Source organism: Octopus bimaculoides, chromosome 1 (genome assembly GCF_001194135.2).
Source record: "Octopus bimaculoides isolate UCB-OBI-ISO-001 chromosome 1, ASM119413v2, whole genome shotgun sequence".
NCBI classification, from domain to species: domain Eukaryota; kingdom Metazoa; phylum Mollusca; class Cephalopoda; order Octopoda; family Octopodidae; genus Octopus; species Octopus bimaculoides.
In genome coordinates this window covers 22,122,742-22,137,581 of record NC_068981.1, presented here as the reverse complement: position 1 = coordinate 22,137,581, position 14,840 = coordinate 22,122,742, and the positions used below count along the sequence as shown (strand labels likewise).

Genomic DNA, 14,840 nt, shown 5'->3' with positions numbered 1-14,840 from the left:
ACAGAGAATGGCAGAGAGAGCAGGAGAGGCAATAGATGAGGTTGGTAGAAGTGCAGGTGAAGGAGTCGGTGATGTGATAGGGTCGGTGATGGGTGCTGGTGAGGAGGGTGGTGTTGGAGAGGTAAGGGCAAGTGCGGCAGCGTGGGCGGGATACATATATATATAAGAAAAAGAAAATGGAGATTGGGAAGTTAATTGTTATTATTAATAGCAAATTAATCATCCCCTCTAATCGAGTATATGTATGTATATATATATACACAAACATATGTATGTATGTGTGTATGTATGTATGTATGTGTATATGTATGTATGTATGTATGTATGCATGCGTATTCGTATATGTGTGTGTGCATGAGTGAATGTGTGTGTATTTTATTGTAGCAAGCTGTATGAAGGGAGATAACTGTCGTAAGTTTAGTTTTACAAAAACCACAAATTGCTTCTTTTTCTTTTTTCTATTTTATTTTTGATTGTTCATTCAGAAAAGCACGGGTAGCGACCATGACCCTCATTTTCTTTCAAGATCAGTGAGAGAGTGTTATCCTCAAACCAAAGATCTGATTTGAATGTTTGCAGCTGAAGGATTGGCGACCACCCTAGAACTGAGAATGCCAAGAGCCTCACCTTTTAATACTGCAAGTATGTTGCCCGGCACTCGAATAATTTGAGTCAACCCACTGTTCCGGACTGTAACTTCATTTTACCGACCTCGTAAACATGGAAGTAAAGTTGGCCTCGACAGAATTTCAACTCAAAACACCGAAAGCAGGAACAAATACGGCAATTCATTCTAACTGACGGCAAGTCACCGTTTGATTTTTTTAACTGATATGGCTGTTTCAGCACATCAGCCTCACCTTCACCTGCGGCAACGCTGCAAGAGTGCTGGCGTGCCTCAATAGTCATTAGAGAGGTTTCCCAGTGGCCCCAACTTTTCAACCCAAGGTGGTGATTTGTTTTGTTTTTTACTTTTTTCTCTTTTTCTTTTTAATTTTTTCAACTGTGTTCTGTTTTTTTTCCATTTTTTCGGTAATTTTTCAGATTAACACCCGCACAATCTTCACTACGGTGCTAGGGTTAGGGTTTTAGGGTTACGGTTACGGTTAGGGACGGAATTCCCTAACCCAAACCCTAAAACCGTAACCGTAACCCTAACCCTAAATCCTAACCTTAACCCTAAAACCCTAACCCTGACCCTAAAACCCTAACCCTAACACCCTAGTGAAGATCGTACGGGTGTTAATCTGAAAAAAATTACCATTTTTCTAATTCAATTTTATAAAATGGTAAACATTGTGAAGGCAATAAAAAAATTTCCATTAGCAGAATAAGTGAAATAAAAAGAAATTATCATGCCAAGTATTTTGCAAATACTTTTGGATTATTAATAAATGTATTAAAAGCACCGAGCTTGCAGAATCCTCAACACATCTAACAAAATGCTTAGCGGCATTTCTTCCGACTCTTTAGGTTTTTTCCCCTTTCATATTCCGCCGATGATGACTTTGCCTTTCATCCTTTCGGAATTGATAGAATAAGTACAAACAGATCACTAAGTTCGATGTAATCAATCTTCCATTCGCTTTGAAATTGCTGACCTTATGCCAAAATTAGAAAGATTAATAAATACATCAGAAGAGAGTATTTTAAAATACAAGAAAATTCTTGCATTTTAGAGAATGTTGAACTAACAGAAAATTAAGTCATGACATCACGAATCACCTTAATTTACGTTATAAATTGTGAAATAACATAAAAACAATTACAATGACTTTTCTGTTTATCCTGAATATACATAAGGTACGTCAATTGATGACAGAAGGGGAAGTAACTATCCTAATGCTCGATAAAATTCTTGAAGAGGATTGTCCACTATCAGATCTTTGCCTTTTATATTTATAACAGTTCTGTCCTGTCGACTGCGCTATCCCGAAAAAGGTGATTTTGGGACGAAGTAAACATTGCATTTATGATTATCGTTTAGCCCATATCTAACAGACCTATTATTAGATGCCTTCTAGCCCCGTGTATTCAGTTATACATGATCAATACGTGTATGTGAATGAGAAAGTGATTGAGTGAATGAGAGAGAGAGAGAGAGAGAGAGAGGGAGAGAGAGAGAGAGAGAGAGAGAGAGAGAGTGTGTGTGTGTGTGTGTGTGTGTGTTTCAGGACGGCAGTCGAAGATTTGTCTGTTTTTCCTGCAGATCGTGCGACTACATAGATGGTTCTTCCATGTCCAACATTTTATTTTGTCAGTTCACTCATCTGAAAGTGCTGATAAATAAGTACATTCTGTAATTCGATAGAAGAAAAAGAAATCATTATTTCCTAATACTAATTATTGTTATTCAACAGCACCTTCATGAGACAAATATGTATAAAATACATAATTTTTACTATTTCTCGAAAAATTTTGTATTTTCTCTTCTTTCGATTTTTCGAAGCGTAATGGTCAATTTCCAGTTTCTTTACGTAGTTTTTTTGTACTTCTGTTGAACTCTGCATCGTGTTTTGAGCCGCAGGGATTTGGCAGAGGACAGACGAAGCATGGTGAAATTGACATGACTCTTAGAGTCTGCTAGGAGACGGACGATCTTCCTTTCTAAAATTTCTTGGCCGTCAGACCAGTTCGCTTTCTCAAAGTTGGATCTTTTTTTGGAATGGAACTGTGATAGGGATGATTGCAGCATTGACTGTAACGCCGATGGGACGATGTTGAGTTCTAGATAGCGGCTTGAAGACCAATTTTTGGCTTTATCCGGTGATCTTATGGGAAGAAGCGTTCGCGCCGTAAACACAAGGTGGCGAGCTGATAGAATTGTTAGTGCGCCGGGCAAAATGCCTAGTGGCGTTATGTCCGTCTTTGTGTTCAAATTACGTCGAGGTCCATTTTTCATTTTTTTCGGGGTTCATAAAAGAAGTACCAGTAGAACACTGGGTCGATGTAATAACTTTACCACCTCCCTCACAACTTACTGGCCTTGTAACCAAAATTTGAGGCCAATATTTAGTAAACACTTCGAATTCGAGTTGTAAGATTCTAATGTATAATATTAAATACACTATATATGATAAATTGATGTAACATTACAGATTAATTTATATAATATATAAACTTTATTTTTTAAATTACTGGACTTATTAAGATCATTGTCATCGACGTTGTCGTCATCATCGTCAGCATTTTTACGTTCCCACCACATGCACGCCACCTTGTCATCTCTGAGATTAGTTCATACAATTTCTGCGTACGTCGTTTTTAGTCTTCTACATCCACCGTTTGACGCTTGTTCACCCAATTATCATTCTTCATATCATACCTACCGCAGTCTTCTGTTTTGCACACCGTCAATCATAAATAATTATAATTCTGATGCCCATTTTTTTTTTTTTTCAGCACGCTTGTGTTCAGTCATTTTTGCACACGGATATTCTACACCTAGGGTAGAATGCTCCCTTTATTTCTTTTCAACCTTCGTAAATCTTTTATATTCAGCACCTATGTTTCACACACATGCAGCATCTCACTTCGTACAAAAGCATTATTGTGTACACGTCACTTACAGAGTGAAACCTCCAAAGAGATAATAGCTCCTTGAACTTTTTCCACTTTGCCTTTACTCTCATTACTATGCCTTCTCTATTGTTGATTAAATCACCCATGTAAAAGAAATCATCTGTTTTTTTAACGAAATTTCTAGTCAATTGAGAAACTTCATTTCTTGGCCGCTCTTATTGCTCGCTACTATTGTTGTTGTTGCACTCCGTCGTTTACGACGTCGAGGGTTCCAGTTGATCCGATCAACGGAACAGCCTGCTCGTGAAATTAACGTGCAATTGGCTGAGCACTCCACAGACACGTGTACTCTTAACGTAGTTCTCGGGGATATTCAGTGTGACAAGGCTGACCCTTTGAATTAAAAGCACAACAGGAGCAGGAAGTAAGAGTGAGAGAAAGTTGTGGCGAAAGAGTACAGCAGGGTTCGCCACCATCCCTTGCTGGAGCATCGTGGAGCTTTAGGTGTTTTCGCTCAAAAAACACTCACAACGCCCGGTCTGGGAATCGAAACCGCGATCTTATGACCGCGAGTCCGCTGCCCTAACCACTGGGCCATTGCGCCTCCACTACTGAACATCTACTTTATATGAGATTATTCTCTGTCATCCTGCTTGAGGTCCCACTTCACCCGTTGTATACCCGTTGTTGGTGTTAGTTACCCTGCATAGAATTATTGCCTTTATTGCATGTCGGGCACTCCCATTTGGCAGTAGTATTCTGTTTTCTTTTCTGCTAATGAAGGCATTTTGAATTGATCTTTAATCGTCTGAATTCTAGGCCCTGCTTTCATGAAGCAACTTTTCCTATATTTCTTCAACGCGTTCGGCTATGAGAACAAATCGTCAGCGTCCAGGAATTTTGGTAGACAACCAGTCTTCAACTCTTATATATGACTTACAGAATTATTAGAAACCGGAAAAGAATAAGAACCAAACTCTGATGGACGTTAGACACTTACATGCAAACTAAATTTATCACCGATCCCGTTGTTAACTCTTATTTCGCTAGCTGTACCTCTGTGTCACTGTACACAGCTTACACAGTTCTGACTAGTCATTCTTCTACACCTTCCACCCACCAAGTGGAACTATGTCAAAGGTCTTCTTTAAGTAAACAAATGCTGGGTATGATGACTTGTTCTTGACTAAAAACTTCTTTTGTAGTTGCATCACTAGGAAGATGGCATTGGCAGTTTTACGTTCAGATATACAAGCCTAAACTGCATTTCATTTAAGTTAGTTCTCTCCTGGATAACTCTCTTTGATACTTTTATGACCTAGTCCATCAGTTTAATGCCTCTATTGTTACTTAAAAAAAAAAAAATCATCTCCCTTGCTTTTCACGAGTTATCAACGTATGTTCTGCTTCGCCAGATATTTTCTACTTCTCGGAGACTATCACTAACAGTTCAGCTGCTTTCCCTATCTTCATATCCTTAATGCAATAGTAATGACAGTAGCTACTCCTTCTATGGGATCCCTCTTTTTCCTACATCTTCTCCCCATTCAGCAGCCGTTCGTTGTATTGTCTTTATGCCTTTTCTTTCAAAACATCAAACAGTGCAAGTGCACTTTTATCAGTTCGGAAGCACTTTTTCGTCAACGACATCCTGATTTACCTTAACACATTTCCTCAGAATCCGGAACACTTCATACTTCTATTTCTTACTGAGTAGAACACGTGAAGCACCAGTAAACATCTTACTTTTGGTTTCTTCCTTTTTTGATTCACCTCACATGTAGCATCTCTTCCAGCTTCTTGATAACGATACTACCTTCCCGAATGAAGGCTGGTTACCGGTGCTTCGTTGTGTCTTTGAGCAAGACACTTTATTTCACGTTGCTTCAGTTCACTGAACTGCCAAAAATGAGTTGCATATGTAATTTAAAGGGCCAGCGTTGTCACTTTCTGTGTCACACTGAATCTTCCTGACAACTACGTTAAGGGTACACGTGTCTTTGGAGTGCTCAGCCACTTGCACGTTAATTTCACGAGCAGGCTGTTCCGTTGATCGCTCAACTCGAACATTCCTCGTCTTCACTCTTTCGAGACTTGGCTTTTGTGGTTCTGTCTACTGTACTATTCCATAACCATGTCATCCTCCATACGACTGGTACACGGACCTTGCTCATTCCACAAATATGGTCAGTAACTCACAGAAGTTTGACTTTGAGGACGGTCTAGTTGTCCTCCCTATCATTAGCTCTCTATCTTCCCCCTTTGTTCATCATAGGCGTCGCGTAGTACTTCTTTGAAATTACGTTTGGTAGAAGGAGTTTTTAAGTTTCTATATTTTCTTTCTTCTTCTGTCTCAATTTCACTAACCTCTAAATGTTCCACATTTCAAAGTCATGACGACTGTACTTTACCTCGCCATCAACTCCTGGTATCATCAGTGTAATGGTGTTGGCGGTAGCTGTTTGGCTTCCGCTCAGACTCGCATTGATCGATCTCTGGTATTAAAGTCTGTCCAGCAAAGACCGTTCTGACATTTCAGTGTTATCATGCGATGCATTATCCAAGCTATTTTACAAGACGGCATGGTATGATATGAGGGAGATTTGGTTGCTATTTGTAGACGGTCAAGCAACCACGTACAAGCTATCCCATGCTCTATTATGGTATTGAAAGGATATGCTTTATCTCAGAAAGAATGCTTCGTGTAGAAGATAAACTCATTGTATAAATTTGAGAAAGAGAAAGAGAGAGGAGGCGAGGAAGATGGATGAGAGTGAGGAGGGAGCTAGAAGAGAGAGGGAGAAATGAATTGATAGAGAGATTGAGATAGATAGATAGATAGATAGATAGAGAGAGAGAGATTTGTACATTGGAAAAAATTGTTCTGAAGGTTGCAGAAATTTAACTTTGAAAGGAATTTATATTGGTTGCGAAAAAAGAACTTCGCATTAGTGTGGCGCTCGTGAATTTAAGCGGATAGTAAGGATTTCTTCATGGAGTTAACGAGCAGTTTTCTTTCAGTTACCATCATAGCTTGGACTGGTGCACGCTGTGTTTACTTATGAAACATTTATCAAGAACTAGCAGAAATACCCGTCGTTGACTAGGTTCAGAAAGAGTCTTCAAAAATTATACCCTGATTTATGAAAGTTATTGCTTCGATATTATTGAATGTTTTGTAGCGGAATATCCGCAAGCTCTTATTATCAGGTTTCGCCCTCAAAAGTTATAATATTTTACTAATGAATCTGCTGATAGTTAGTCTCTTCTTCTCTTTCTCTTTTTCTACGCTGAGATTGCTTAGGTAGTCCAAATCTAATTTTTTTCGGAGGCATTGTAGTAGGGTGAATTAATCTATAAGACAGGGGACTTAACTCATGTTAGCAAAATTATGGATTTCACCGACGTGGAAATTGGTAAAAGTTATGGTTGAAAAGCTATTTTTACCGCTATCCGGTGGTGCCTCGGTGGAAATAAGTTGACAAAAGCACAGCCATGGTCGTGACCAATGTCCTAAAATTGGAGCAACATGCGTGCTAATTTGTGGACGTGCATAAAGTACATTCACGTACACACGCACGCACACACACACGCACACACACACATATCCTGCCTTTTACAGATATATATGTTGAATCTGGGAGGCTCTTTTCTTTTTCTTTTTTTTTTTGTCGCATCCTGCACAATCAAAATATCTATGATGGTGAGAATTACAGAACATACATCTCTTTATTTTAAACGATTCCCACATTACACGGGACATATAATCTTGGAATAACGATTTTTGTGGGAGAGTGGCTGGATGAAACAGGCTTAGTACTCAAACTACCGAGTGGTTTTGGGGTATTGATCGATTTATACAAGTTATTGATGACAACATGTACTTTTTACGTTAACAAAACTTTAAAAAAAAAATTCACACAAACGTTTTTACTTTTTATTTCACTTTTTTTTGGTAAAAATAGCTACAAAATTTTATTAAACATACAATGGAACTGTATGATTTACAAACATAACATGATATGAAATTAACTTTGAATGAAGTTTATATGTAATCTCTTAGATGATTGAAATTGAATTTTGGGGGAATAAAGTCACTTTTCAGTTGAAGCAGAGCAACAAATCGAAGCTACGATCACTGGAGGTGGGAGTTATATACAGTTAGTAATCGTCATACACTACATTTCATGCAATGTTTTCTTCTTGTTCTTGTTACACTGGATTTAATGAAGTTAAGAAATCTTGAATGATAAAAATTTTGAGGTATAACAAGAAATCTATCAAGATTTTTCTTTCTGTTCATGAATATTTTAAGAGTGATCGGTGAATGTGAAACAATTTTGTGATTGATTTTAAAAGCTGAAAGCTGGCAAGAACTGGCAGTGAAGGATTATCCCCTTAAAGCAAGAATAACAAATAATTATCTGAGATAGCTCAGGCAAACGTATATTTCAAATTGACACATAAGCACTCGGTGCGAGTTACACTCACCTTTGTTTTATTCCTGGAAAAGATTAGGATGCGTGCTGAGAGTTTGTTACTGGTTCAAAATGAATTCTGCTTCCAAGAAAAATTCCATAGTTAAAATTTAATTTACTTTTGACAGGAACAGAGTATTGTGACTAGTTAATAGTCGCTATTATGTAGCTGTGAGCTCATTACATCTTAATTGCGATGATCAATTTTCGAATAAGATTAATGAATGAGTCTTTTACTTTTCTCTCCCTGCTTGATGCTGCTAAGAGAAATTTTGTGAGTGCATTGATATTTGTGAATGTTAAGTGAGAGGTATTGGTCATTGCACGTAGTGATATCTCAGATAAGAATGAAGAAATGTACTTAATACAAAACCTTGAAGTGGTTACACATGACGTAAGATAATACCCACAAGATGTCTTTTGCTCTTGAAATGTAGAGATACATTGACTATCTGGTGTCACACTTAAAAGAGAGACACACAATAGGAAATCAGAAGCAGAAAACGGGTTCTACCTTCTATTCCAAGACATGATGTGCTGCTGCAATTTTCTTTCAATTACCATTAAATATTACCACTTTAATATCTGTAGAAGAGAGAAGCGCTAGGTCACGACATAACAAAAGGCCAGAAATTGAAGATTCTCAGTAAAATATTGACTGTTGATAACAGAAGCACGTCGTCATACTAAAATTGCAGTTGGTTGATGTATTTGTTAAACGGAAAGCTAGATTTTCTTGTTGATTATTTTACTTTGATTTGGTTAGAATTAGATGCGTGTTATATAATTGTACTTTTTATGCTGGATGTCGCGATGTAGAAGTGTGTGTGCAGTTCTGTTTCGATACCAATTTAGATTATTTTCCTTTCGCTTACGTTGTTAATATTCTTGGGAAAGGCTTACACGTCAGCATGTTTTTATCTCCTCTCTTAATGACGTGACGCTCCATACAAACTCTTATTCTTTTGCTGTTTCTGCCAATTGGTTGTGGCTATACTGGGTCACGTGGCTTATAAATGAACTTATTTTACTTTTTCAACGTCGATATGATCTGTTTTTCATAGGAATAAAACAATCGAAAGATTAATGCCGTGCTTTCATATAATAGAAATGTTACACGTTTTCTATACTGTTACATTATTAGCATGGGGCTGTACATACGAAGACAATTGTCCACTAATCTTCCCCAGATCTTTATATTTATTTCACATCTTCTTCTGTTTCCATTGATGTCTGTCTTGAAGGAGGTTTGATCTTGCCACAGTAACACCTTTTCAATAATTCCTTGCATTCGGTTCGAAAGTTTACGTTTAAAAAACTATAAATTATAGGATTTATGGCATTATTCATGAAGGAAAATTTAACAAAAAACGTGTAAAGTAACTCGTATTTATGGATTTTTTTCTTCAAATAAACCATAGCAATGACTGATGGAAAATAACTCAAAATAAAAGCAAGGGTGACAGCAAAGAGGAGAACTGTTGTACGGGTAACTTTGATTTTTTTCAAAACAGCAGAAACGCTACTCATTCTTCTCCGAAGTCGCCTGCTAGACGATTTACTGTGGTTGTTTGGTAAAAAGACAGAATTGTTATCATCGTCACTGTTGACACTCGTTTGTTTTTTATAATACATACGTTTGGTGCTGTCTGTCTCACTAGTTTTCCTCACTGAATCGCCAATAACCGAACCACGACGACGTTTTACGGTACACCATATGAGACTGTACAGAATTATCATCAATAACACGCAAGCAACAAATGTTGCGGACATCAGCAAAAAATATATCATTTCGAAGAGAGTTTTGTAATACTTTTGAGCAATAGAACAATTACCACCGCGAATGTCTGGGTGAGGAGTTTTCTCTTCTTTTATGCCATAAAGTAAAAAAGTTGGTGACGACGAAATCACTCCAGCAATTGTTGCTCCGACACACATCCATTTTATTTTTTTGGGTGATATCATTTTGAGAGGATAGCATATCTTGATGTAGCGATCTATAGCTACTCCAACTAAAAGATACACAGAAGAATATTGGACAAAAGAACCACAGTATCGTACCAGTGTGCAGGCAATTGGACTGTAAAAAGTATACTTATGCTGGATATCATAGATCTCTACTGGTATTGCAATAACACAAGCTAATAAGTCAAATATTCCCAAAGATATGATAAAATATACAGAAGATGATCGCTTAAAGCGGTAGCTGTAGACGTACAAAACGAGGGAATTTCCAAAAATACCAATAATCATCAGGAAAGCCAAATATAAGATAACAGGAAGATTTCGTTTGGCCGACTGGGTACTAAGGCCGTCTAGGTATTTACCGACGTCTGTCACATTCGGGAACGACTGAAATAAGAAAAGGAAAGGTGTAAACGAAATTGTACAGAAACATATTCGAGAACATACATAAAGCACAACACGGCACAGTTACATAAAAAGTCAACCTTAAAAAAGATGAGCAGAACTGTATATAGGTTAATATCCTTTTGATTGTTTTATGAAATTTGACTTTATTTCATAGATTCCTAGATTATTCTATGTTTGTGAAAAAAGTTTAGGAAGATTAGATCTTGAAGATTTGACATATCAAACTGTTAAATATTTTGGAATTGAGACATGTTTAATCAATCAGCAGAACCTTTATTTTGCAAGAATTCTAAAAAAAGATTTTTAAGATTTGGAGTCTTTTTATCACCATATCTCAGGATAACACCTCTTGCCAACGTAATAATAATCCTTTCTACTATAGGCAGAAGGCCTGGAATTTTGGGGGGAGGGGAATAGTCGATTATATCGATCCCAGTGATCACCTGGTGCTTATTTTATCGACCCAGAAAGGAATCATAAGGAAAGTCGACCTCGGTAATTGAACTCAGAACGTAAGGTTTGAAAGAATCCGCTAAACATTTTTTCTAGTGCAACAACGATTTTGCCAGCTCGCCACCTTAATAAAAACAACAGTAACAACAATAATAATAATAGTTTCGGATCTTTCTGATTTGGTGGGCACCACTTTTTATTTATGTTTTATCTAGTGTGTTTTCTACCGAAACACTTTAAAACTTCGTATACTTGTGTATTTTGTCTTATAGAGCAGAGAAAAATTTTCATATTTGAAGTTATTTCATGTTAAAAGTTGTCGTATTTCGGTAATTTCAACCAATCACTGACGTCTATTGAGGTGAAAACAGTTACTGCTTTGGAATGTAAACAACATGTTCTAGCGGTGTAATGGGATCTTTTCTCTTGAATAAAATTAGTGCCGTTGTTTGTCAACAACAACTATCGGCGGTACTGTTATTTATGACATCGTTCGTGCGTTTGTAGTGGTTTTAGCTTTAGGGTTTTAGGGTTAGGGTTCGGGTTTTAGAGCTAGGGTTAGGGTAAGGGTTTTAGGGTTAGGGTGAAAAGCAAAGTCGACCTTGGCGGCATTTGAACTCAGAACGTAGCGATGGACTAAATGCCGCTAAACATTTCACCCGGCGTGCTAACGATTCTGCCAGCTCTGCGCCTCAATAATAATAATATTATTATTATTAATAATAATAATAATAATAATAATCCTCTCGGCTGAAGGCACAAGGCCATGAAATTTTGGAGGAGGGGACTAGTCAATTACGTCGACTCCGAAAGGATGAAAGGCAAAGTCGACTTCTGCCAGCTCGCTGCCTTAATAATAATAATAATAATAATAATAATAATAATAATAATAATCCTCATGGCACACACGTATATACAAGCACATGCATACATCGTACATATATATGGGCGTACGTACATACGTATGTAGTTATGTATGTATGTATGTATGAATATGAATGTATGTATATATGTGTGCGTGCGCGCATGCGTCTCTGTGTATGTATGCATGTATGTATGTAACGTGGATGTTAACTCGCAACCGAATATGACCACTTCTTACAATCGAGTGTCCAAGAAGTTCATGTGCAAGAATTTGTTTTCAGTGTATAAAGTGTTGCACAGCACTGAATCCACTTTTCGGTACAATCAGCAATTACGTCAATGGCACAACAGAGGTTCAGACAACTGGAAATCAACTGTACTTCAGGTTTTTTTGGGGTTTTTTTTTTGTATATGAGTTTACCTGCTCCTAGAAGGAAGTTCTGAGGAGATGTATTGACAACTTCATTTTCAGTTGTCAGTACGTTATTAGTTAAGCCATAGCTGGAATCCTGACAGGTGGTACTACTCCGGATCAGAGTACACCTGGGAACAAATAGGAGCTAAGACGTGTTATTGTCTGCTCTTTGCATGCCTGGAAGCATTAACATTGAAGCAGGACTGATGTTTATTTGCTAACCCTTGATATTATAACAGGGTTGAGAAGACCTGCATCTTTCTAAGTAGCATCTTGTGCTTAAAGAAATGAAGGGATATCGAACGGAATGACAAAGTCAGCAGATGGAGAATTGTCTCTCTATGAAAAGTGATAAGAGAGAGAGAGAGAGGGAGTGAATTTTCCGGATATCTATTCATCACTCTTTAAATTACCATATTATCTTACAAAACTCATTAAGACTTTCTATATGCACCAGTATTATTGTTAGTATTCTTAATGATAAGGCAGTGGAGCTGGTAGAATCGTTACCGTGCAGGGCAAAAATGCTTAGCGCCGTTTCGTCCGTCTTTATGTTCTGAGTTCAAATTCCGCCGAGGTCGGCTTTGCTTTTCACCCTTTCGGGATGGGTAAAATAAGTACCGGTTGTACACTGGGGTCGATGCAATCGACTTACCCATCTCCCCTGAAGTTACTGGCCTTGTGCCAAAATTTGTAACCAAATATAGTAAAAATGATAGCAATATGAAGAAATGAGAGTGTAATTTAAATAAAGAACAAATTTTATTTACCTAATGAAATGTAGGTACTGTAAATGCAGTAACATAAATCAAAATGCTATTCTTTGAGAAGCAATAATCCATTTTAGATACAGCAGAAACTTGCTTTCTTTTACTGACACCAAATCAACACAACGCAAAATCTCTCTTAACTTTAATTAACAATACATAGATTTTCTTTCCAACAAAATATGCATTGCGAAAGCAACGCGCACACATTTCTGAATACCAGTTAATTGAAAGTTGTGGTTATTTGAGTACCGGATAAGGGGTGTCTTGTACATCGTAAAAGGGTCGTTGGCTAAAATGATCGGCATTTAATATTCTGGTATCTAATACAATGGTTTCAAATTATGGCACGAGGCTGGAAATTTCATCAACCCTGAAAGGATGAAGCGTTCGCGTTTCTTGGAATAAATATATCGGTGCTCGTTAAAAATTATGAAAATCTAAATAAAAGGTCACATTTTATACCCTGTGTGACACGAATCAAAGAGAAAAAAGATTAAATGGGATCGAAAAGATTGTGTTTCCATAATACATAAATATTTTACAGTTACACTCCGCTTCAACATGAGACTACTACAATGTGCTTGTATAATATGTGAAGAGAAAATAACCCGGATCTAGAAGTAAAGTCGGATCCTAGAGATTAGCTAACATAAGAAGATATATTTTCAAAGCCAAAAATATATCAGAGATAGAAATAGAATGCTTAAAGGAAATACTACACCAAGAAAATATAAACACGGAACAATGTACAACAAAAGGTGGGGAAATGACATGTAACGGGGTTAGGGGGAATACATTAAACTATAAACATTGAAAACAGAAATTATGTAGAATATGCAAAATATACAAAATAAATAGCAAAACACAACAATATCAAACCCAAGCATACTTACAATATTAACCAACAAATGCTAAACTAATTAAAATATGTACTAATTAAAATATGAACACAAATGAATTTGATACGATCTAAGAGTAGAAAGTTCTAACATTGAAGTTTTGAATATGACAATCTTATTGAAGTGGAAATAAAGAATGAAATTTATATAAAATCTTTCTATCGACCAACAAAAGATTCTTCCAAGGCTTAATGACGATGATAAAACAATGAAAGTTACGCCATCGTAAATGGGAACAAGGGAAACTTCTTTTCGTAGTCTATACATAAAAGGAATAGATAAATTGGTGAAAAATAAAAATAACGATGGTTTCAAATTTTGCCACAAAAGCAGCAATTTTCGGGGAGGGGATGAGTCGTTTACAACCACTAGTATTTATTTTATCGACCCCGAAAGGATGAAAGGTAAAGTTGACGGGGGCGTAATTTGAACTCAGAACATAGCGACGGGCGAAATACCACTAAGCATTTCATCCAGCACGCTAACGATTCTGACAGCTCGCCGCCTTAAATGATAATAATAATCCTTTCTACTATAGGCACAAGGCCTGAAATTTTGTGGGAGGGGACTAGTCGATTACATTGACCCCAGTGTTTCACTGATACTTAATTTATCGACCCCGAAAGGATGAAAGACAAAATCGACCGCGGCGGAATTTGAACTCAGCACGTCAAGGCGGACGAAATGCCGCTAAGCATTTCGCCCGGCGTGCTAACGATTCACCGCCTTACTGATAGTAATAATGATAATCTTTCCTATTATAGACACATGAGTTGAAATTTTGTGGGGGTGGTTAGTCGATTACATCGACTCCAGTGTTCAACTGGTTCTTATTTCATCGACCCCGAAAGGCTGAAAGGCAACGTTGACTTCGGTGAGATTTGAACTCGAGCGTAAATCTAGAAGAATGCCGCCAAGCATTTTTTCTGGTGTGTTAACGATTCTCCTCGCTCGCCAATAAACAAGACTGGCTTAGAAACGCAAAGCTTAAAACAGAACTCCAACAGGATTTGGATCGTGGCACACACATCAAAAAAAAAAAAAATATTGTAGTTACACGTAGATC

At 37.3% G+C, this 14,840-nt stretch overlaps 1 protein-coding gene across 1 annotated transcript in view; it reads right to left on the bottom strand.

Moving 5' to 3' along the window:
• Positions 1–7,445: 7,445 nt before the first annotated feature.
• LOC106874907 (C5a anaphylatoxin chemotactic receptor 1) overlaps positions 7,446–14,840 on the bottom strand; it is a 16,587-nt gene continuing 9,192 nt past the window's right edge. The window contains exon 3 of the mRNA XM_052974543.1: positions 7,446–10,352. Coding sequence (XP_052830503.1) covers positions 9,201–10,352 — 1,152 coding nt within the window. The 3' untranslated portion in view covers positions 7,446–9,200. The remainder of the gene's footprint in view (positions 10,353–14,840) is intronic.